The 23,547-nt window shown below is 32.8% G+C and overlaps 2 protein-coding genes across 2 annotated transcripts in view; one reads left to right on the top strand and one right to left on the bottom strand.

Moving 5' to 3' along the window:
• The first annotated feature begins 2,311 nt into the window (after positions 1-2,311).
• On the top strand, positions 2,312-14,430 carry LOC145674693 (rho-associated protein kinase 2-like). Its single transcript, XM_081744930.1, has 4 exons — positions 2,312-2,369; positions 11,043-11,214; positions 11,649-11,847; positions 13,482-14,430. Exons 1-4 carry the CDS (start codon positions 2,322-2,324, stop codon positions 13,576-13,578), a joined length of 516 nt encoding a protein of 171 aa, XP_081601056.1. The 5' UTR covers positions 2,312-2,321; the 3' UTR covers positions 13,579-14,430.
• A 2,174-nt stretch (positions 14,431-16,604) lies between these two features.
• The window catches only part of LOC145674685 (rho-associated protein kinase 1-like), a 48,462-nt gene continuing 41,519 nt past the window's right edge, over positions 16,605-23,547 (bottom strand). The window contains exons 14-17 of the mRNA XM_081744918.1: positions 23,174-23,333; positions 19,723-19,801; positions 18,869-19,055; positions 16,605-17,052 (exon numbers count right to left, since the gene is read on the bottom strand). Of these exons, the coding sequence (XP_081601044.1) occupies positions 16,832-17,052; positions 18,869-19,055; positions 19,723-19,801; positions 23,174-23,333 (647 nt within the window). The 3' untranslated portion in view covers positions 16,605-16,831. The remainder of the gene's footprint in view (positions 17,053-18,868; positions 19,056-19,722; positions 19,802-23,173; positions 23,334-23,547) is intronic.

Genomic DNA, 23,547 nt, shown 5'->3' with positions numbered 1-23,547 from the left:
TTGAAATGGTGGCTAAATTCATGCTGAAAGTTGTAATAGATTCATTATTTTTGACGAAACTGTCATAGACAAAAGCATGGTATTCTTTCCTCCACGGCTCCATGGCTTAATTTGAAAAGAAGAACAATTAAATTGAGTGAAATAATAGACACTAAATGCTAGGACTTCACGAACCTGATGACGCTTTCAGCACATCTGCTACTCCATCTAGTAGAAAGTTCTAGCTATTTCAAAAACACTCGTCCTCTCTGCCCAATCCTGTATAATGTGTTCCTTAACGTTCCATTAGCAATTGAATACTTCTTTCTTTTAATACCCTGCTCCTCTTAGTCATAGTTAGTAAGTTCTAATACATAGTTTCCAAGAGAAAGATAGCTCTGGTTTGCTGAAAACCTACTTAAGGATAAAAATATTGATGTTTGAAATGCAGGTGTGTTGAAGTGTTATTCAACTTGTCTGCAACTACGTTCAAATTTCCAACAGCACCGTATTGTTGTGTGATATTACTTGTCACTGTGTATAACATTGAAATCTGAAAAACACCACCGTGTATCCAATGAAGAAAATACCATTGTATCTCTTGTTAGACATATGCATACTTTGGTCTTTATTTCCAAAAAGAAGGTACGGAGACCAGCAAAAAGACCTCCCGTATTTGGGGGTATCGATTGATAGCAGCATACGTGACATTTTCAGTAACCGCAATGGTGTGGCGCAGTGAGCATCGTGCATTTGCTGTGAAGGAGTATATTCATAATGGTGGTTCTGTGACTACTACTCAGCGGGCATTTCGCATTTGGTTCGAACTTGGTCGACATGATTCTGTTAAGGATAGAAAAACTATTCAAGTTTGGGTAACAAACTTTACAGCAAAAGGTTCTGCACTGAGAAAAAAATTGTTTTGCTGACCTCGGACCGTAACAACACCGGAAAATGTGGTGCGTGGCAGAAGTTCCATCCACCAATCTCCAAAGCGTTCAGGACTTAAACAGGTCGGCCAGGTGATATTTTTCTCAGTGTAGAACCTATTGCTTTAAAGTTTGATCTTCAAAATTGAATTGTTTTTCTATCCGGAACAGAGTCATGTCGGCCAAGATTGAACAAGTGTTGAATATCTTTACGTTATCTCTTCCCGGACTCTTTACTGAAAAGAATTATGTTCACGACTAACTAGAAATACGAAAGTTTGCACATTGATATGGGAAACATCTACATATTAAGAAAATTCCAACATTCGGATACCACTGCTAAGGGAAGAAAGAGCGCCATCAACCTCCCCAGAGTATCCCTATGGTAGTGTCGAAATAGAAAAAAAACATATTAATTTCCACAAAAATGATTTCTGCCGTAAAGTGAAGCCAATACTCTTCCAATCAACATATTAAAAATATACATAAATATAGTAATATGAAATATATTTTTCGGATGTGTGTTATCAAATTAAATTACACGGATTTTAATGCTTAATGCAAATACGCTGTTATTTTTTCTTAAACTGTTTATTGCAAAATACATTGAAGTAGGCTATATGGAGTTCAGAAACTAATCAAATTAAATCTACAAAAAGTTCTGATATTCCAATTCAAAACACTCGGTTTAAAGAAGTCAAGTTCCGGACGAGTACCAGAAAAAGTAATGTTATCAATACAGAAAATTCTTCAGTTATGGTAGGTTATGATGTCGATTCTGCCAAGTTCTTGAGACAAACTTCCTCATTCTGAAAGTATTTGAAGAACTTGACCAAGTAGTTACATAATCAATAGCTGAAGTATTATAATTTCCTTTGTACAGTTGCTAGATTATGGTCTTCTAAAACAAAGTGAGTGGCTAATGTATTTTGAACAAGACGGCCTAGTATCTGAAGATGTTCTACCTCCGAGTTAACGCCGGCTTCGGTTCCACCCATTAGTAACTACCGATTCTCTAAAGAATCTAATCCTTCAACATATGTAATACCAAAGTTGTTCAAATACGCATTCAATTTTAATATTTTTTAGATCATAACACTGTCGCCACACCTCTACTGAAATAAAACTTGTATTGTAACTCTGAACCATTTACATTTATTATCGACAGTAGCGACACCATGCAACTCAGCTGTAAAACTTTTAGTTCCATCGAGGTTGGAGTGTCATCCTCGGAGCTAGCCGACTATATACTGTAGTAAATAAAGTGACACATTACTTATATATAATTGTGATTTCACCTCTCTAGCTGGAAACTCGTGCAGATCTTAATATGGATATGAACTAATTATTGTTTCAATATTACGGCATCTTTTTCCCCTTAGATCTATAGTGGATGTCAGAACCGTAAGCCACATGGATGTATTTGGATACACGGAAAATGACATTTCCAGAATGTTTCAGGTAAATCTTGTCGTTTTTTCTGTTATATTAAAGTTAATTTATAACTGATAATACAATACGAGGTGCGTCCAAAAATGTATACACGCCTTGAACTGCCATAGAAAATTTATTTTACAACCTACAAGGTTAAATCTCTGGGAGAAGTAAGGCTACAGTTCAATTTGGAAAATAAGTGTACTTTCTGGTCAAACTGAATACTCCAAATGGTGATTAAAGTCAGTGTTCAAAATGGTGATCATCATCGATACATTTCTGAGTATGAGTCACGACAGCTTTCGTACTTCGCACCAAAGTATTCAATGGGATTTCTGCGCACACCGTTTGGTTCTCATCTCAAAGTGCGTCCAGGTTACGTGATTTATGACGATACATCTCATCTCTTATTGTGTCCTATAAGCAAGGTCTGGAGAGCTTGCAGGGAACTCAATTGGTTCCCTGCGTCCTGTCCACTGGTCTGGTAAATTTGGTCCAGGTATGCTCGTACATCGTTGTGATAGTCCGGTGTGGTACCGTCTTGTTGGTAATAAAACTTGCAATTACCATACATTGCACGAATAGCATGAGAAATAGAATCAGCAAGCATTGTTAGGTACTTTTCTCCAGTTACAGTAGCGTCAAAACGGAAGGGCCTAATGAGTCCCCTAGGAGAAAAATCACATCACAGATTTACACCATATAAATTCACAGTCTTTTCAGCAGTAATGTGAGGATTATCGTCAGCCCAGTACATAATTATACTTATTGACAGTTCAATTAAATTTGAATTTTGCTTCCTTCGATCAAAAGAGCTACTCATAAATCCCGGTTCACGCGTAACCGTCTCCTGAACCCATTCACAAAATTGTATCCTGCGATCTAGGTCGTCGTCACTTAGCTGTTGCACCAGCTTTGAAATGTACACATGCACTTTACCTTTCTCCAGTGTGGGTAGCACACTACTAGCGCTTACACCAGTTACATTTACTTAGAAGATTTTTGTGGTAAACACTGAAGCCACCGCAACTGAATATTCAGCACTTGTAGTCGTGAGAGGTCGACCTGATCGGTTTTTCTGCATACATCACTTGCTGTTCCATGAACCTCGAATTTGTCTCGCAAACATGTAATTGTTACTTTTGAAGGTTTGTCAGTCCAATACTCACATCTCCACTGTCTCTGAACGCAGCAACATCCTCAAACTTTCAGTACGACTTAATAATCTGTTTCCAGTCCATAAAGGTCTAACGTCTGTCCGTCACGTTGATGTGAGTCTCTTGCCATTAATTTGGTTGTGTAGTTTAGGCCGACAGTTCTACTGCTGCTTGTTGAGGAAACATAGCATTATCCTTTTCCCGAAATTTAACCTTGTAGGTTGAAAAATAAATTTTCGGCAACAGTTCAAATTCTGTATACATTTTTTTTGACGCACCTGATACATCGAGACCAATATTATTATTATAACTATGTATTAAGTAATATTCTTAACTAAAATAAATAGTTCATATGATCCAGCTAGGAAGAATAAATACTACTAACCAATATTTGAAAATAATTCAATGACATTTGAAATTCCATCTTCAACAAAAGTGGATCGTTTCTATCCATCTTTTGTATTTGAATGAAAATAACAAGAAATGATGATAATGATATAAGTAATACCTCAAATCAAATCATAATTTATGATTTTAAAAATGCAGATTTTCTAGGTATACATAATGGAGTTATGGACATGGATCGAGTAGATACAGTTAATAGTGATATTAATATAACAATCAATATTTTATACAATATATGTGGCGTGTTAGATAATCGTGTACCTAAGAAACCAATTAGCAATAGGCCTAAGTGTAAAGAACCTCCTGATAAACAGAAAACTGAAAATTTTAATAAATAGGAAAACTCAAATCTACGGAAAATTTTGAAAAAGTAGTGTTTAGAAGCTGAAAAAACCTTATTATTTGAGTTTGAAAAACAATATTACCAATAACAATATGTATTTCTGGAAAATATTTAAAAATTCAGAATACTAACAAATACCAACTGAAATGAAATATAATGACAAATTAGTTGCAGAATGAAATTATGTGGAGCTGCTTAAAAGAGGTTTTAGCGAAAATTTTAATTTCGATTTAAGTTTTTAAAAGAATATATTTAATCCATTCCTGTGAAGTAGTGAGTTACTTCTATGTGGAAATCAGTATACATTGTACCATTACATAAAATAGGTGGCTGAAGAAATATTTTTTAAAAAAATGTTCGCCAATAATATTAATCAATGTATTTTACAAGATATTTTAAATCATAATACAAAACATTTATATTTTTATATAAATAATAAGTTAAGTGAATTTTAGTACGGGTTTTATAAAGTAAAATCAATTGTAAAATGTTGTTCAGTTTACTGATTTTACGAATTTAACACTTAAGAATACATTACAAATAATTATATATATATATATATATATATATATATATATATATGTGTGTGTGTGTGTGTGTGTGTGTGTGTGTGTGTGAGTGGCTCGGGCGAACATAATAGTAAGAACCATTTCCGGTAAATTTGAATCATTAGGTTGAATGGATTGGGATCGAACCATAGAACAGTATGTAGGTAGTTTGATTTCAGAAAAGTACAGGGGAAGATTGTTTGGTATGTGTCATTGCATTGAATTGCAGGGAATATTGGATAATATTTTCCAGTTTACTCGAAAGTTAGAAAATGTGACATACAATTAAAGGAGCAGTTCGAGTTAAAAACAAGTTTGGTGCAATAGAAAGAGTAACAAAAAATAAGAGACCCGTATTTTATTTTTAGTGCGAGCGGTCCCGGGTTCGATTCCCGGTGGGGTCACTCGGTCGAAAAAGTGTAACACGCTTTTTCAGGCCAGCCACCCTGAATGAGGTTTTCCTGGGTTTTCCTCATTCACACCAGGCAAATGCCGGGGTGGTACCTAACTTATAGGTCCCAGGCCGCCTCCTTCCCTCCTCAATCCTTTCTTCCTTTCCTCCCCAATCCTTTCTTCCTTCCCTTTCCCCGGATTGTGTGCTCGTCGAGGGACGTCATCCCTCAAATCGTGACGGGCTAAATGGCCTTAGATGCCGAAAGCCCAGAAATCTAAATCCTAAATCCCCCGTATTTTTTTATATCTTGATAGGCCGTCTCGTTCAGCTTCTACAGACATTTGTTTTTGATGAATCGTAAATGCTGACGTCATTGGTGGGATAAGCGAGAAACTCAATGTGAGTCAGCAACCACTCCCTTGTACGCAGCTGATAAACCTTTAATAGTGCATTGAATTTAATAGATTGTGTTTTGGATTTGTTAGTTGCTCTGTGTTGAATTCTTGAGGGAAGTTTTTGTAAGTTGTTTTTCCTATAGCATTAGTATAAAAAAAGACTAGAGAGAGAGCAGTAATTACGTTTGTTGTGCGAAACAGTGTTTCTTCCAGACATGTTTTTACGGTGGCACTGTCTCCCGGAACTCTGAGAGATTCCCCCGGAGGAGACCAAAATAATACGTCTTAATATAATAGTACTGTGTAAAAATAATGTGCCTCTCCGAATACTAAGTGTCCCTTTCTCCCCCCCCCCGGATTTTTTTCTGAAAAGAACACTAGTGTGAAGTAGAAAACACGTGTTATACTACGGCCGCTGTATCTCTGGCTCTGACAGCTATGCGAAAAAGAAAGCGAGGGTTGATACTACATTGACACACCCCCATAAGGACCAATGAGTGACCGAGCTGTCACCGCTCTGACATGGAAACAAGTCGTTCTTGCCGCTTCGTGTTCTCCTTTTTGTTTGTGCATAGTTGAGTGAAAAGTGCTTTGAGATTGTGTTTGGTTATTGCGACTTTGTGTTTTTTTCTTTTCTTTTTGTGTGTTTGGGTGTGTTGTTAAGAATATTGTAATTACGTAGTGACAATGGCTAGTTCTTCAGAACCGAAGGCAAAAAAAAAAAAAAAAAAAAAAAAAAGGAGTGTATAAAGGACAAAGCCGAGAATTGGTATACATACTTCGTGAATATTTCGAGAAAGAGCGCAATAATGGTGGCCCTCTTCTCCCTGTGACGAGGCTGGTGGACAGAGTGGCTGACGCCCTTCAAGTGGGAAAGTCTACTGTTAAGAACATAACAAAAGAAAAATGTCCCGAAGAACTGAATTCTCCCTCGGCAGTTTTGGTTACTCCAGGCAAAAAAAGAAATCGGCCCAATGTTAAAACGTCTCTAGATCGTTTTAACTGAAGGCTCAAGTTAAAGGTTATGTGGCTCAACATAATAAAACATTTCGTGTAAATGACGTGAAAAATTTAGTAATAGAGGCGATCGAGAAAGTGTCCCCGAATAATTGGAAAAACGCCGTTGATCATACGTGGAAAATTATGCAGCAAGCTTGGGAAGCTGAAGGTGTCTTCGAACAAACTGTAGAAGATTTAATCATAACATTGGGTGATGGTGACGATAGCAGCGACGACAGTGACGATGAAGAAGATATTTCGGCGGTTAACTCTGACGAATTATTTCAAGATTGTGGAGTTCAACCTATCGATAGTGACGAATACATGTAGGCAGCGAAGGTATGTCAGTTTACTCGATTACTTTATGTTTAATTCTGGCTATTTTTAGTTTGTTTCCTTACACGAAAGGTTTTAAAAATCCATGAAAATTCAGCATTTATTAAGCAATTCATTTCGGTTGTATTTGTTTGCTTTTTCTGTTTATTCTTAGCGTGTGCGGTTAAACCCACGACAAATTGGCAACATTGTTTTGTCCACGTGCAGAAGTGTCAGAGCCAGAGACATAGCGGCCATAGTATAGTACAGCGCGTGCTAAGTGAAATAGAAATGCCTAACACCTGCTGTTTTCGGTTGTAATTCTTGTGCAATTGAATCTGAGGACGTAAAGTATCTTTTCTTACGTTTCTACGTCGTGAGAAATCACCAGATCGATATAAATTATGGCTCAAGAAAATCAATAGGAAAAAATGTACCAAATAAAATCACTCGTGTTCCAAACATCTTGAAGAGCCTGCCTTCGAGAAGTCAAGTTTACTAAAAGAAAAGTTAATGCCAGTGGCGGATCTAGACTGGGGCCGGGGGCCTAGGCCCCCCAATTTTTGAGTGACAAAATTGATTTAAGCTATTATTTAGATATTTTTGAAAGTTTTTAGGAAACATGATATACATATCATAGTCTGGGTTCTGACTCCCCCCACCCGAGTTTTTACCGTCTAGATCCACTTCTGGCTAATGACAGGAGAATTATTTACACGCAAACTGAGAAAGAATGCTATTCCAAGTATATTATTGAAAGGTTTAAAATCCGAGCCATTGAACAAGCACCGATCTATGTCCAGTTACCAACGTACAAATATCGTACAAGACGCAATTGACGGTTGTAGTCAAGACGAGGCATTAGAGGGTAATGGAGACGATGTCACTCATGATTCTGAAGATACTGCTTTAGAAATAAGCTATACAATGTGAATTACGGAGTGAAATATACCGGCTTGTAGAAGGAATCAGTGACGATGACTGTTCCTCAAGACATTGATTCATCGTTTAATTTCTCTGTATCATGTGACAATGATGATGAAACGGGTGATGAGAGTTGTTCCGCGGACAGCTATGAGAGTAAAAGAAATTTAACCGGTGAAGTGTTTTTCGTATTCTGGCAAACTTTACAGATGTTATTTCATTTTTGCCTCATATGTTGCGTCCTGTACATACCTTGAAGCACAAAATTATAGGGTCAGCGTTAAAAATTGAAACAAAACGTGAAAATGAACATACTTATGTTTGGGAATCGGAAGAATGATTAAAGAAAAGGTATTTAGGTGTTGCAGCAATCTCGTCCGCCATCTATTTACATATTGGTTTCGATTTTTTTTTTTTTTTTGAAACGCTGAACTCATGCTTTATACGATACGTTTTATATTATAAAAATGTTTGTACAGCCCACCATCAGATATCATTTTTTACATGCAGATGATATTTGTAAGTCTTTGCAACCAGTTCTGGAAAAGGAAACCGCACTTAGAACGTGCCACCGCACCTCTCACAAACGAAATGCTTGGCACTGTGTAGTATGTATTGTAAGCCTGCTCTCGCTCTTTGCCCACCTATGACGTCATCACAAAATCTTTCTTCCTCTGTTACTCGCTAACGACTGAACGTATCGCGATCAAACAAACACCATTCCTTTTAGAATTTTCACTTCTACAAATGGAAATAAATTGTAAAAAATGCATTTCTAAGTCGAACTGCTCCTTTAAGTTTCCCCGAGCCACTAATATATAAATATGTCAAAACTTTTGATTCCATAGAGCACGGACTTCTTGTTGATAAATGATCAAACCTGGATTATCTTCATCGTATATTCGATAGACTGAGAGCTATCTTGCAAACAGAAAATATAAAAATTGGCCAAGTAACCAAGACCAAGTAAAAATGACCAAGTAAAAATTGGTCATCGCTGTATAAAGAATGGGATACCTCTGGAATCTCCTTCGGAGCCCTTTCTTTTTTCCCTATTTATTAATGATCTGCATGAAAAAATTAAATATTTAAATATTTTGTTATATTCTGATGACTTAAAATTATTAGAATAGTCAATATTGAATATGATAACTAGTTACTATAAAAAGAGTTTGATATTGTTAGTACATAGTGTGAAAATAACCTATTAGAAATAAAGTGTAACGAAACTAAATGTATTTCATATACTAACAATACGTAATACTACGTTAGCAAATATGTCGTTAATGGAGTACCATTGCAGAAAGTTGAAGAAATTAAAGATTTAGGCATAGTATTTTATATAAATATGGGTCATATTAATGCTATAGTGCAAGGGACTAGAAGAATAATAGGATCAATATTCAAAACAGTGTCCTGAGTTTAAAGATGCCAATTCATATTTATATTTACACAAGATATATGGAAGATTAAGAGTAGAATTTGGTGCAGATATTTGGAATAATATATAAGCAACATTGGCAAACAAAATCAAATCCGTTCAAAAATGCTTCATTAGGCTACTATGTCGTAAAATGAGCAGAGACTACCACTGACGTAATTATGAATATTAGAACCATTTTGGGAAATGGAAGCACTAAATATCAGGAGAAAAAAGTATTGCAAAAGACACTATTCAGAAAATACCAGACAATAGATATAGTAGAGAATATTGCCAACGTATTTTAAGTACTAGCAATGTGTAATAGTGTATAAGAAATGAATCAATAGTAGTTCCTTTGGGTTCAAACTTTGTAATTTTAAGAAAAATGTCCAATTCTTTTCATCTAATTTGATACTCTTTTTCAATCATCACAATAGTTATGTTTTAAATATTCACGTCATTATTTGTAGTATTTTTGACGATGACTTCATTTTGAGACTACGAAATATTTAATCCGAGGAATAGTTTAATGCGATAGATTTTATTTTTTCTATTGTTCAATAAATAATATAAACATTGTATGATATGTGTGTTTATATTTCTATGATAAGGTGCTGTATTTTTACCATTAGACTGTTCATGGCACAGTAACAAACGTTATTATTATTATTATTATTATTATTATTATTATTATTATTATTATTATTATTATTATTATTATTATTATTATTATTATTATTATTATTATTATTATTCAAATATGCATATATTTGTTTATTATGAGAATACTATTTCGTATTGTGTAGATGTTACTTAGTAATTAAAAGACGAACGAAATAATACGTAAAGAATTGCTGAAAATGTATTCCGTATTTCTGGTCAAAAGTTAGTAACGAAATTTAATGATGTGCAGTATACCCAACAGAAATTCTTGTTGTTAACACCAAGAAATTTAACCAGGGATGAGATATTGTTTTAAAAATAATTATTATAACAACAATACCGAAGTGTATTTATTGTTTATGCCTAAAATCAGGATACAGTGTAATTGCGTGGTTACCTTAAATTATAGTCTTGGAAACCTAATGCAACACGATAACATTTTAAATCATTTGAATCGTCACATTTTATTATCAAGTAAAACAATGTGAAGAAAATGTAAGATTTTATTTATCTTTTTACAATTATCTTCCTCTTCTATTTTCCCCTTGTGCTTTCAAGATTATTCAATATTGATCGAAAGTTTTATGAATTTTTAATAGTGTTTTATGTGTTTGAAACTCAAACTACGGTAGAAGTAAAAGAGAGGCGAATAAAAAAAAAAAAAAAAAAAAAAAAAAAAGAATGGAGATAGTTGCCAGAATGAGAACTTCATAATTAGTATGGTATGTGTCACCGAATTATTTATCATGTCGATACATGTAAGGTTCTAAGGTGATAATATAAGAACATTTTAATTTATATAATCATTATAATTGTACTACTACGTTTTCAGTTTTAGCTTAGATTATGGAATTGAAATGTATTAAATTGAGAAAGTATCAATTCACAGTTATTTCTAGGAAACAATTCAATCTTACCGTAAAATATTAAAAGTAGATGAATTTTTATTATTGATTATGAAAGTAGATACTAACTTATTCTTTGTTTTTACATATTTAATTTCATACTATAGTCATGTAAAATCTTATATTTTATTTTCATACAAGTTTGGATTTATTTCTTCTAATTGACTAGGTTAAGATTTATAAATCAACATTTTATTCCAAATTTATTTTGTTTCAATTTCACTCGCAGGTGCATTACATTGACGAAATTGATAACACTAACATGACTTCGAGTATTGAAAGTGAGAAAAAATCTCATTTTCTCCTTTACGCCTCCGTTGAAGAACCAACATTGTGCGATGTCTGTAAAGGAAGTTTATGGAAGCAAGGGAAGATTTTCAGCAAAGCACTTCAATGCAAGCGTGAGTACATGTTCCTTTTTACGCATTCTGTTAAAGATATGTATAAATTTAGCAGGTTAGTGAATAGTTTAGTCTGGCTCCATTTTTAAAATAATGTTTCAATCTTCATTGTCAATTTTGGATATTGTAAATGAAGAAACACAATAACTCAATGGATGTATATATATATATATATATATATATATATATATATATATATATATATATATATATATATACAATTTTCTTATTTTTATGTTAGTTTCCTGAGGTCTCCTAAAACTATAAATGATGTCTTAATTTATAGATGATTCTGTATTATGGATGATTCTTTTAAAAAACGTAGTAAATCAAGCTATTTTGATCAGTATATGAAGGTTCCCGATCGAGGTACGTAAGTGTAAGATGTTTTTAGCATACTACTAATGTTTATATATCCTTGATTTATTATTCAGGGTGTGGCTTGAAATTTCACGATCATCATTTTCAAGTTGGTGACGCGCCGCCTTGTAGAATACCTCACGGTGCTAAGCAAATGTTGTTTTTGGCAGAAAGTGTTCAGGAGAGAGACCAATGGATAAAGCTACTATCGAATCAAATCGAAATATTGAAAGGTGAAACTAAGGAAGTTAAGGAATTGTCTTCTTCTACAGAGTAAGTAGAATGGATCTAAATTTATTTAATTTGTTACTTTTATTTCTTTTGCGTACAAGGCTCTGTTTCTAACTTTCTCTGCCAGTCAGTAGCCAGACTTTGGATAGCAAATTAGAATTGAAAATGGAATATTTTATAAATCATGATATTTGTAATATAGAAGAACAGAGTGAAGCATATCCATTATTTAGCGAAATTCTGACATGTCTATCATTTCTAAAGTGTTATTCATCCAGAAAGTTTTCTTTCTCTACACTTGTCATTCCATTTTTCCAGAAGTAGATACAACAATTGATGTTTCATTTCGTATATTTGTCATTTCTTGCTTAATAAGATTCTTCTCGAATCATTATACAAAAAGAAATAAATTAGTTTCCGATATTCAGTACTTTGATTTTATTTTGTATCCCCCTCCTTGTTTCCAAGAAGTACAGCACAACACTTTCAAAAACCCTGGCAAATATACACTAGACATCCTGTTGATATAGAACCAACTTTTTCTGCGAGATCCTAAATCGAGAACAGTAGTTACTTTGCCAAGAATCATCGAGCTTCTTTCTCGATAATGTTAAGTATCTTATAATTAAAATGAATTGGTTAAATATATTTCATATTTAGTGCTTCAAAATTATTTTAAAATATTGTGTAATTGTAGAGTTACAAGAAACTCAATGCGCCAAATTTTCGTACTTATAGAAATACTGACTCATTTTGTTTCTGAATAGTGAAGAGGGTTTCAAATTAATTTACTTGGTATATTTTGCCCGCAATGGTTTTGCTTTTATCTTTCATTAAACTATCCCAAAGTATGTAGTTTAAATTAGATGAAAGAAAGTAAAGAAAATGCAGTTGAAATTCAATGGAAGTGATGGGTTCTACGTTTATTTTTATCACTAATTTTACCTATATTTCCTGTCCGTCTTGATAATTTTCAGCCTTGTTGACGAAATGTAACAAATTAAATAATGTTATAAATCTCCTTCTCTCCTGTAGAACAAACTTAAGTTTTGTTTATGCAAAATAATAATTGAAGGTAATATTGAGAAAAGTCAATACTCGGTGAATATTCTTTATTTGTTCACTTCTGAATGTAATGTAACTTGTGAATATAATAGTAACATAAACAATAAAATATTCGGAGCAAAATGAAGATTTAGAATGACGTGCATAGACTTACGAAGAAAGAGAGAGAAAGAATGAATTATGATTGGTAAATAAAACTATCAGGATCTCTTGCGTAATCATTGTTGCTTTGTATTTGCTTTTTAATTGAACTAGAAAATAATAGGAAACTGTTAATTTAAAATTGTCTAAATAAAGAGCAATTATATTAGTCTTTGTATTATCTAGTAGATAGTGTACTCTCTGACTCCCTGCGTTCGGTATTTCAAAATTTGCAATTAAAATGGCAATAAGAGTAAAAGTTTTTTTTTAAATAGTATGTATGTATTACAAGTATTTAGGAGATACATCGTCACTCTAAATAAACTATAATGGCTATCTCGGTATATGCACTTTAGTTTTATATTATTTTAGCATTAAATTATAATTTCCTTTTTGTTTTTTGTTAATATATCTTTTTTGTTATATTCCCCTAATATTATAATTTTCAAATATGCCTATGTTTATTTCAGGTTCTTCAAGATGGTTACTAAACGAATTATCATTTCTTTCATGGTATTGATAACAGTAATATGGATATTTGTTAATATGAGCTATTTTCTTCAATAATTTAACATTCTGTAGGATGTTATATTCTCTAAATGATTTTTTTTAAATATATAGTTTCTGAAACCTTTAATAGACTAAACGTAGTGTGGTTCATAATGACACCTAAGAACTAATGAAATAATGTAACTTACTTCAATTATTATATACTGTAATTATTGCTAGTTTTCACTTCAACTTTCAATTTTCTTCATGTGATGGGAAACAAGTAAATCAAATACTTCTGAAATACTTCGAGAAACTTCTACATTATTAGTCATCAGAAGAAAACAGAATAGTCATATTTAAATAATAATTGTTATAAGATTAAGTCATAGAACAACTGTTACATTTTCTTTTTGATGAAAGGCATTGTTGAAATCTCCAAAATTAGTTTTCTCGAAATCGATTTATTTTTTGTATATTTTTTGCAAAAGAAGTTTGAAAGCTGAAACAAAAGCTAGAGTAAAAAGATTTAAAATGAAGTTTGTAGATCAAACAAACTAAATAGCTTAAAGTAGCTTGTATTGATTTGATATAGCTACTTTATTTTTTTCATCAGACAGAGTCAACCTATATAACTGTAAAGGAAAAATTTAGAAAGGTAAAAATAATATATCGTATCTCTCACTTTGTAAAAAAAATGTACTATATCCTAACATTTGGTAAGTTATTGTAATATTTCCTCATCTTTTTGATAGGATCTTGTAAATAATTGTTAATCATGTTCTGTATAAACTAATCATATCTTCAAATGGCCTTCTGGGACATTTAATACCTCAACAACACAGAAGCTGTAGTTTCGTTACTATATTGTTAAAAAATAAATGTATCATACGACTCTAATAATTTTTGGGAAGTCTTTTTGTGTGCAACTTTCAGATCAAATATTGCATGTATAAATAAAGTATACATAAGATTTTGCAACAATTTCTCTTATGAAGTGTTAGTAAAGAAAGTTACAATATTAAAATGCAAATAAATTGCATTTTCATTAAAAATATACATATATGATATTTATCTATTTTTTGTTATCTAATTTTTATTTTATATTGTATCCATTATATGGAAAAGTATAATAAATCTTTACATAATGATAATTTTTCTTTTTTTTTCTTTCTGATTTTCTAAAATTTTAAATTGAAAAAAAAAAAAAATTCAAAATAATCATCAGCAAGTTAAATTCTATATCACCTGAGTAGCAAGGAAATTAAAATTTCAACTCTATAGTTTTAAGTATTGTCTATTTTGTTCAGTGAATAGTTGTACAGCTTCATATATCCACAGGCAGACTTATATAATTCTAATCAAGCATACTTTAGTCTGAGAAATAGCTGAATGAATAAAATATTGAGAAAATTCATGAATCGCTTCATCAACTCAATCATGTACTCAAAACACTATGTGGTATATTGATTACTGATACATTAATGGTATATTCCTCTATTATATCAAATATCATTCGAAGAATTGCAGTATCCCTACAACTGATTACTAATCAACATTTTGTACTCATTGTTTGAAAGCTACTTGTCTGTTATGTGCAGTTACAAAATATGCCATCAGCCTCAGCCAAGAACGCACTTCAATCAATCAAGACGGAAATCAAAGTAATAAAATGAAACGGTGTATCATGCATGGAACATGTGTAGCTCACACTTTAGACATTTTGAATTGAACCAGAAAGGCAATGATGCCTCATTCACATCTCACACATTTTATCCAATCGCAGAGGAGAAAATACAAATACAAGGGAAGTAGTATTACTAGAAATGGAAAAACTACTCGCAAAACTTCTTTAGCATAACACTAGTATACTTTTATATGAACACCATTGGTAGCATAGGTAATATTTAATTGATATTCAACTTCATTTTAAGTTTTATGCAACGTGTCTATTGTGATAATTGAAGTCGTACACGGTTAAGGGCTTGTAAATCTACGGGCCCATTTACTAGAGTAGCAAACAGACGATCCTTCATCTATCCCTTAAAAGAAAAAAGTCCAACAGAATAATCTTTCGTGAGAGTGGCGACGCTAAATTAGTCTATGACATCTAATTCAGTGTTTTAGGCAGTTGATATTCAAGACTTCAGAACATCCATTCTCCAATGTAGAGTTGCACCACTATGTTCATAACTTATACTAGATAGCAAACCAACTATCCTGCGATACAAGATCTGTTCCAAAATATCAAGGTAAACATATTCAGATGTCGAAACTGTACTGTTAATAAAGAATAAAGAATCGAAAATTCTGTCCTTAAATAGACCGCATGAAATGTTTACTATAGGTCTACTTCGTACCGTATACTTTCTCCGTACGACGTGTGGATGATATGGTCGTCAGATCCGTAAGTTATGACAGTTGATAACTCCTGATAAATAAAATGTGGCTTCTGAAACCAATATTGTCTCCAGAAATTGAAGATCGTGAACATACGAATCATCGTTTCTGTACCACATTGCTGTCAATGTGACTTATCAGCGGATTCCGCGTTCGATTCCCGGCCAAGTAAGTTGTGCTAAACGCTGGACAATATCGTGTCCGTGGGTTTTCTAGCGGTACTCCCGTTCTCTCCCACATCCTCATTCCTCCGATTCTTTTATCATCATTTACTTTCCTTAATCATCCCTCTCCCTTAGCCTAAGGGGCATAATCGTGAAAAGTTAAACTGAAAGATTTTATTTATTTATTTATTTATTTATTTATTATCATTGGGTTTCAATTCTTGAAAAAGTGTACTTTATAGATACAAAGGAACCTGTTTATACGACACCTTATACACTATTAATCATAGCTTCAATCGTCTTGTTGTTTGATAAGTAGATTTGTAGGAATTTATCTGCAACCCTATTCAAATTCCTTTAAATTTTATATTAGAAACGCTTCAACTCGATTGTTGTTTTTTTTTTTTTTTTAATTCAATTTCTAGAAACTTTCGGAACCAACCGTTAATGATTTTCCCTCAAACGCATTAAGTTGTAAATTATTGCGTAAAAAATCTTTTACATGACATAAGTAATTGAAAAATAATAATAAATACTCTATAAATAGTAAAATAAAGAAATTTATTTCATAATTTATATAACAAAATCATCAGTTACGTGTTTTGAATCTACAGTATATACACATTCTAGCAATGAAATAACAACAAATTTAATCCGTTAAGAAAAAAATATATTTTAAATAAAATTATTTTAAATGCGTCATTTTCTTATTCTTGTATCCTGCAAAAATTTCAGAGTTTATGTGACCCTTCTCACTTGTTGTTCTATTAAACCATATCTGGGTCTAAACTAGCATTGGAACTGTAAACCTTGTTAACAACACTCTGAGTTTTCCTTATAAGGTTATTCACCCAAAATGTTCTTTCTTCCTCGCTAGACGCCAGGAGAAGCATTTCTCTTGCTGAATTAGGGATAAACTGTAGATTACATGGAAGTATGGATTCTGGGTCCTGCAGTAGATGTTCCTTGTGAATTTTCATCCTACAACCTTAAAAATAAATAAACAATGTTATTTGTAACGTTTATAGTTCTTATTGTTAAAATGAAGTATTAAGTTTATTACCTTGTCCTAAAGATATAATAAGAATCATATAGAGTAATCAACAGCAAAATTCTATTTACATGTTAATGGCTGGTGGAACGAACGCAGATAATGAAAACTGCAGATAACCTGTAGGTTAAGAATATACATTTTTTACACTGAAACAATTTTTAATATTACGTATTTATGCTCACATTCAATGTAAATAAAATCTTGAAAATGTTCTAAAAATAATATGATATTAAGCAGTTAAATTCCATCTAAAAATAATATGATACTAAGCAGTTAAATTCCACGTAAAAGACTAGTAAAACCAGAAAGGATGGAATGTGTGTACGTAAATACTGAAACAGTTGATTTATGGTGACTCTCCTCAAATAAGGGCTTTATCATCTTGTCATTGCCGAATCTACCCCGCCGTAATTGCTTTTATTACTTTTGCCGTAACTGCGAATAAATAATGGAAAGTTTGCCACTATGTATAGGTATACGTATATTATATGCAATGATAACTCACACTGTGCTGCCAAGAATTTTGAGAGGTTCTGATAGATATGTTAACATTCCTTGGTAATTCAAACATGTTTCTTTGTTTAAGGTCAATATTTAAAATATCACATAGCAACAATAACAATGATATATACGTTAGCAACCAACAATAAATATGATTAATCAATAAAAAATAACGCATTATATACCACACAATTCTGTTCAGTTTAAATAATCAGTTAAGTTTATTATAACTGCAAATTGATCCTTCTTGTTAAAGGATTTATTATTATTATTATTACACTAGAACAAAGAAAAGGAACAAGACGAAGGCAATTCAAAACTGGAAAATAACGAAAAACAAAAAACAATGTTTATTTCATTTATTTTCTAAATCTTATCAACATTTCCGTTGCACTGAATAAAATGCACTACTTTTAATAATATATTTATCGGGACTCGCGATCTTTTCAAGCCTGTCTTAGAAATTTTAACGTATTTGATACATCACAATTTGTACACTTGTAGTTTGTTTATCTTAGTTCGCGCTGACTACCGTCATTGTATTTCATTGCACTTTTACAGGTTTCACTTCTTTGAACTTTAATAATAGATTCTTTCCTAATATTAACTATTTATCACTATTTTACTATTTTTTTATTATTAACATTATTTTTTATTTTACAATACTCTCCTTCTACAAAAGTTTCTTTCTACGCGTACTGAAATGGGTATGGGGACATGATGGGATAGTTTAAGAACGTTTACTTCTAGTGCGAAGGATCTCTAGTTCGATCCCAAGCCATATGAGTTTCTGATAGACATATTGTACTTGTGGGTTTTCTCAAGGTTCACGGGTCTCTCAATTATTATTCCATTATCATTCCACAACTTCTTTCATAATCATTCAAGGTTCTCTCAATCTTCACCCGTTCTTATTCCATAACTTCTTTCATAATCATTCAAGTTTCTCTCAATCTTTACCCGTTCTCATTCCACAACTTCTTTCATAATCATTCAAGTTTCTCTTAATCTTCACCCGTTCTCATTCCACAACTTCTTTCATAATCATTCAAGTTTTTCTCAATCTTCGCCCGTTCTCATTCCACAACTTCTTTCATAATCATTAACTTTCATTAATCATCCTTCTCCTTGAGCCTGAAGGGCATATTTGTGTGGCATTCAATTAAAGATTTCATTTAATTTGAATTGAAAAGAATATGATTACATATGATCTTATTTCGGAAATACCCGAAATTATATATATACTTACGTTTACAATCCAAAGCAGCAGGTGGTCGCAAAATATTTGCCAGTGGCTGACGACATATATCACATGACACTGCTTTCATGAATGTTGTATTCACGAAATGGTGGTCATTAGCTTCAATTACATGAGATTTACGGTATTTGTTTTCTTTACTTTTCTTCTTCATTACACCTTCTTGTGAGTACAAGAGCTGTAACAAACATCAAAATGTGGGAATTAATGAATACGAATCCACCAGTGCATAGCAAGAAATAACAATCAAAAGAATTAATATTAGCAACTTGAAATGCAAATTATGGTAAAACAAGTAAGCAAATTATTCCATTTCTAAGGTAACGGAAGTTCCATTTCTCCCGCACAGGTGGTAGCACTATACACCTGCTGATGTAACGGAGTAAGGTTTAGTAATACCACTGCAACAGGTGAGTGACTACGTATTATGTAGGATCCAGTGAACCACAAAACCTGGAAAATGGTGCATACTTCGTACAGTAAACTAAAGTTGAGAGGAGACGCATAGTAGAACTGTGGGAAGATGGATGACTCTTTAAGTAAATTTGAGAAAGAATGGTAACGGATGTATTTTCTAAACAACAATTTAAAGGCAAGAAAAAGTTATGCTCATGCGGAGTTCGTCATGGCTCTGAACAGCACAGATAGACAACTACTTCTCGAGATCAAAATATCCAATGTATTACTTTGGGAAAACAAACATAAACTAAAATACCGTAACTGTTGACATTCCTGAATGCATTGAAAACTGTAATAAATATCAAATCAGACCATCAGTTAAAATTTTATGAAAGTAAACCTAGCCTCAGACATTTTTAGAAGGATAAAAGGTAGTGGAAAATTACCTCAAAAGTCTTGTGGAAGTCCTTGGCATTGACCCGTGTCGCTTCTTCAGGTCCAATTGGTCTAACAAGAAGAACTTTTCTATCAAGCAAATAAATAAATAAATAAATAAAATAAATGTTAAAATACTTTTACATATTCTATAGATTTTATAGTGCAGAAATAATAATTATTGCTTTTAAGTTATACTTAAACGATAACTACTTTTCTATAAATAATTTAGATTTAGTATATCGCGTATGTCAAAAAAAAAATTATACACAATTTGAACTGTTATAGAAAAATTAGTTTTCAAGCTACAAGTTTAATCTATTGGGAAAAAGTAGTGTTGTATTTCCTTAACACGTGGCAGCAGAATTGTCGGTTTAGCAACTCAATTAGTGGCAAGAAAGTAACGTCAACATGTCGGAAGGAAGTTTGACGTTTGAAGAGCTGAAGCGGGATGTTAAGTGGTACTGAAATTTTGAGAATCTTGCTGCGGTTCAGAGACAGTGGAGACGTGAGTATGAAATTGATCCATTTTCAAGGGTAACAATTACATTTCTAAGAGACAAATTCGAAGTTTATGGAACGTGTATTATGTGCAGAAAGGTCGATGAAGACGATCTCATACGGCTGCAGCAAATGCTGTAACCTCAAGTGTGGTGCTGGAACTGTTTCTGCATTCACCTCTAAAATCTTCATGAAAGGGTCTAGAGAGAGTGATGTAGGTGCTAGTAGTGTGCTATGCATACTGCAGAAAGGTAAATTGCATGTGTACATTCTAAGGCTGGTGCAACAGTTAAATGACGATGACCCAGATCGCAGGATACAATTTTGTGAATGAGTTTAGGAGATGGCTACATGTGAACCGAGATTTATGGGGAGCATTGTTTGATCGGATAAAGCAAAATTCAAACTTAATAGAACTGTGAATAGGTATAATTGTGTGTACTGGGCTAAAGATAATCCTTCCATTACTGTTGAAAAGGCTGCAAGTTTGTCTGGTGTAAATTTTTGACGTGATTTGTCTCCTAGGGGACTGATTGGGTCTTTCCGCTTTAACAATACTGTAACTAGAGAAAAGTACCTAAGAGTTTTTGCCGATTCCATTTTTCCTCCCATTCATGCAATGTACGGTAATGACAGGTTTTATTACCAACAGGGTGGTGCCCCTCCTTACTATCATAGGGATGCGCGAGCATGCCTGGATCAAAATATACCAGGCCAATTGTAAACGGCAAGATTGACTTGGATTGATTTGCATATTAATATTTAAATTAACTCTCTTTTATATCGTATTTTTTTGATAATTTTTATTATTTAATTATATATTATCAGTATGCATTATACATGCATATTCTTGGAAACGCTCGAAATTAATGGTATTTTATGTTTCATCGGTACATGGGGAATAGTAGAATACTTTGTCCTTTCCGTAGGTAATAACATGATTGCGTCAACATCATGAAGCATCAGTTTCAAGAGCTCACAGTATAACTTTCTACTGTGGACATAGTTGTTGTTTTAGAAAATTGTTAGTACGTGCTTACTCACCTTGCAGCACTGCAGTTAAAATCAAATGAAATGATGGACAATGCAAATTAAAGCCATCATCAAGTAACAGTACGGGGATATCACAGAGGAGTATCAGATATCAAAAGGCATCTGTTTCATTCTCTCATGAGAAGAGAGGGAATTTTCGGAACGTGGAAACTACCAGGAACAATTTTAGGTGGAAAGACTTCCTTCATGTGATTTTTTTTTACTAGTAGGAACTCTACCATATAGTAGTAGTGTATAATTAATTGTGAACATTTTAAACAAAAGGAAATAAGTTTCAAAACCATATGCAAAATTTAGTGGATTGGAGATCCCACAATGTGTAAAAGTTATTTTTCCTTTTTTTGTTTCGTGGCCAATATATATAGGCAATAAAGTTTTTTTTTTTTTTGTACGAAACGGGAGTTATTTAACTAAAGCTTTCTGAATGGCAGATGGTGAGTAGACAAATTTTGTTATATTTTATAAGCTTGGATGTCTTGTTTTCAGATGCCTGATTTGAGATTTCACAGTGTGATTGTGTGTTGGGACTCCTCAAGGGGTAGGGGAGAATAAATAAATACCCACTGGTACAGAAGAGAAGAAAAGGAGGAAGGTGAAGTTAGCAAGAGAGAATATTTTGATTATATTCATGTATAGTATCCAGGGGCGTAACCGATACATATTGAGGGAGCAGAATTGTTTATTTTTATTAATTTTTTTCTCTCTCTCACTCTCTTGTTATGCAAATAATTAATTTATGTTTGCCTCCTCCACCTTCATATAGCACCCAGCCTTACGGCAGTTAACACAATGGATGAGACGCAGGGGACCAATCGAGTTTCCTGCATGTTTTCCAGACCTTACACCACTCAATTTTTCTTATAGGCATTATCGACCCTAGGCAATTTGGCGCCCCGTGCAATAGTATAATTTGCCGCCCCTCCTTTCCTAGAAAAAACACAGCTAGATTCTAAGTGCGTTAGCCTGGTATTACACTGGCAAAGCGATCATAAACAAATGCAACGTAAATTGATTAATGAATGTAATTTGGAAATGACCCACATAAGTAAATTTTAATTAACATTATTACGAAGTCAAGTTCAAGAAATATTTGTTTTAAATAGTTCATTTTTATATTTTTCAATTTTGTATACTTATGGCAGATATTTGCCGCCCCGTAAAACTTGTCGTTCTTTGTAAGTACACGGATTGCACATATGGTAGAGCAGGTTCTGCTTATGGTGTACAGTAAAAGATAAAATGTACCGTTGTGAACCACGTAACCTGGACACACCTTGGAATCAGATTCAAGCAGTGTGCGCGGAAATCCCATTGGACACTTTGGTGCAAAGCGCGAAAGCAGTCGTGATTCGTACTCAAAAATGTATTGATGCTGAAGGTCACCATTTTGAACATTTACTTTAACCAGTAGTTGGAACATTCAGCTTGACCAGAAAGTGCGCCTAGTGTTCAAACTAGACTGTAACTTTACTTTTCCTAGAAATTTAACCTTGTAGGTTGGAAAATAAATTGTCTATGACAGTTCAAAATGTGTATAGATTTTTTTTTTCGCACCCGATACATATACGTATATTCTACAATATGTAGTAAACTAAAATATAAGCATACGATGATAGATAGAGTATTTTGATTTATTGCAATTAACAATTTTTAGTATAGTGTTTCTGGAACCTACAATGAAAATTCCACGTAATAAAAATAATGAACAATTATTAAACGACCCTTCAGCGATTTAAGTGTATTGATATTTATAGTAGACACTTGTAATCAACATATAGTGTTTCTGGAATCAATATTCACAATAAATACATAAATAAAATAAAAAATAAATATGTATTATTTTAATGATAGTTAGCTAGACTATTTTTTTATTATTATTATTATTAAATAATGACATTAAATTCTTACTTTAAGTCCAGTACAAATGATGGTTTGGCACTTCTCTTCCCCTTCAAAGAGTTGTAGAAAATAAAATGATCTGAAGTTACAATGACTTGTTGATTTTTCCAGCCATTACGTCTGGCGTTGTCCTTAATTGCTACAGCAAGTGAACCTTCGAGAAGTGATTCTGCATAGAAAAATTTCTGTTAAGAACAACTACTAGATAAGGGACCTTAGCTCTCAACATTTTAATTACCATACTTAATACTGAACACAATGTTCGAAACATTAAAAAAAAAAAAAAAAAAAAAAATCTTAAAACAAAAGAAATAAGTCATTATACGGTTACATATAGAATTATTAAAAAGACGGTATACATCCTTAAAAGACAATAACTTGTA

The sequence above is a fragment of the Thermobia domestica genome, chromosome 2 (genome assembly GCF_964235325.1).
Source record: "Thermobia domestica chromosome 2, izTheDome1.hap1.1, whole genome shotgun sequence".
NCBI classification, from domain to species: Eukaryota; Metazoa; Arthropoda; class Insecta; order Zygentoma; family Lepismatidae; genus Thermobia; species Thermobia domestica.
Note: the sequence above shows the minus strand (reverse complement) of the source record. Positions and strands in the feature narration are given on the sequence as shown.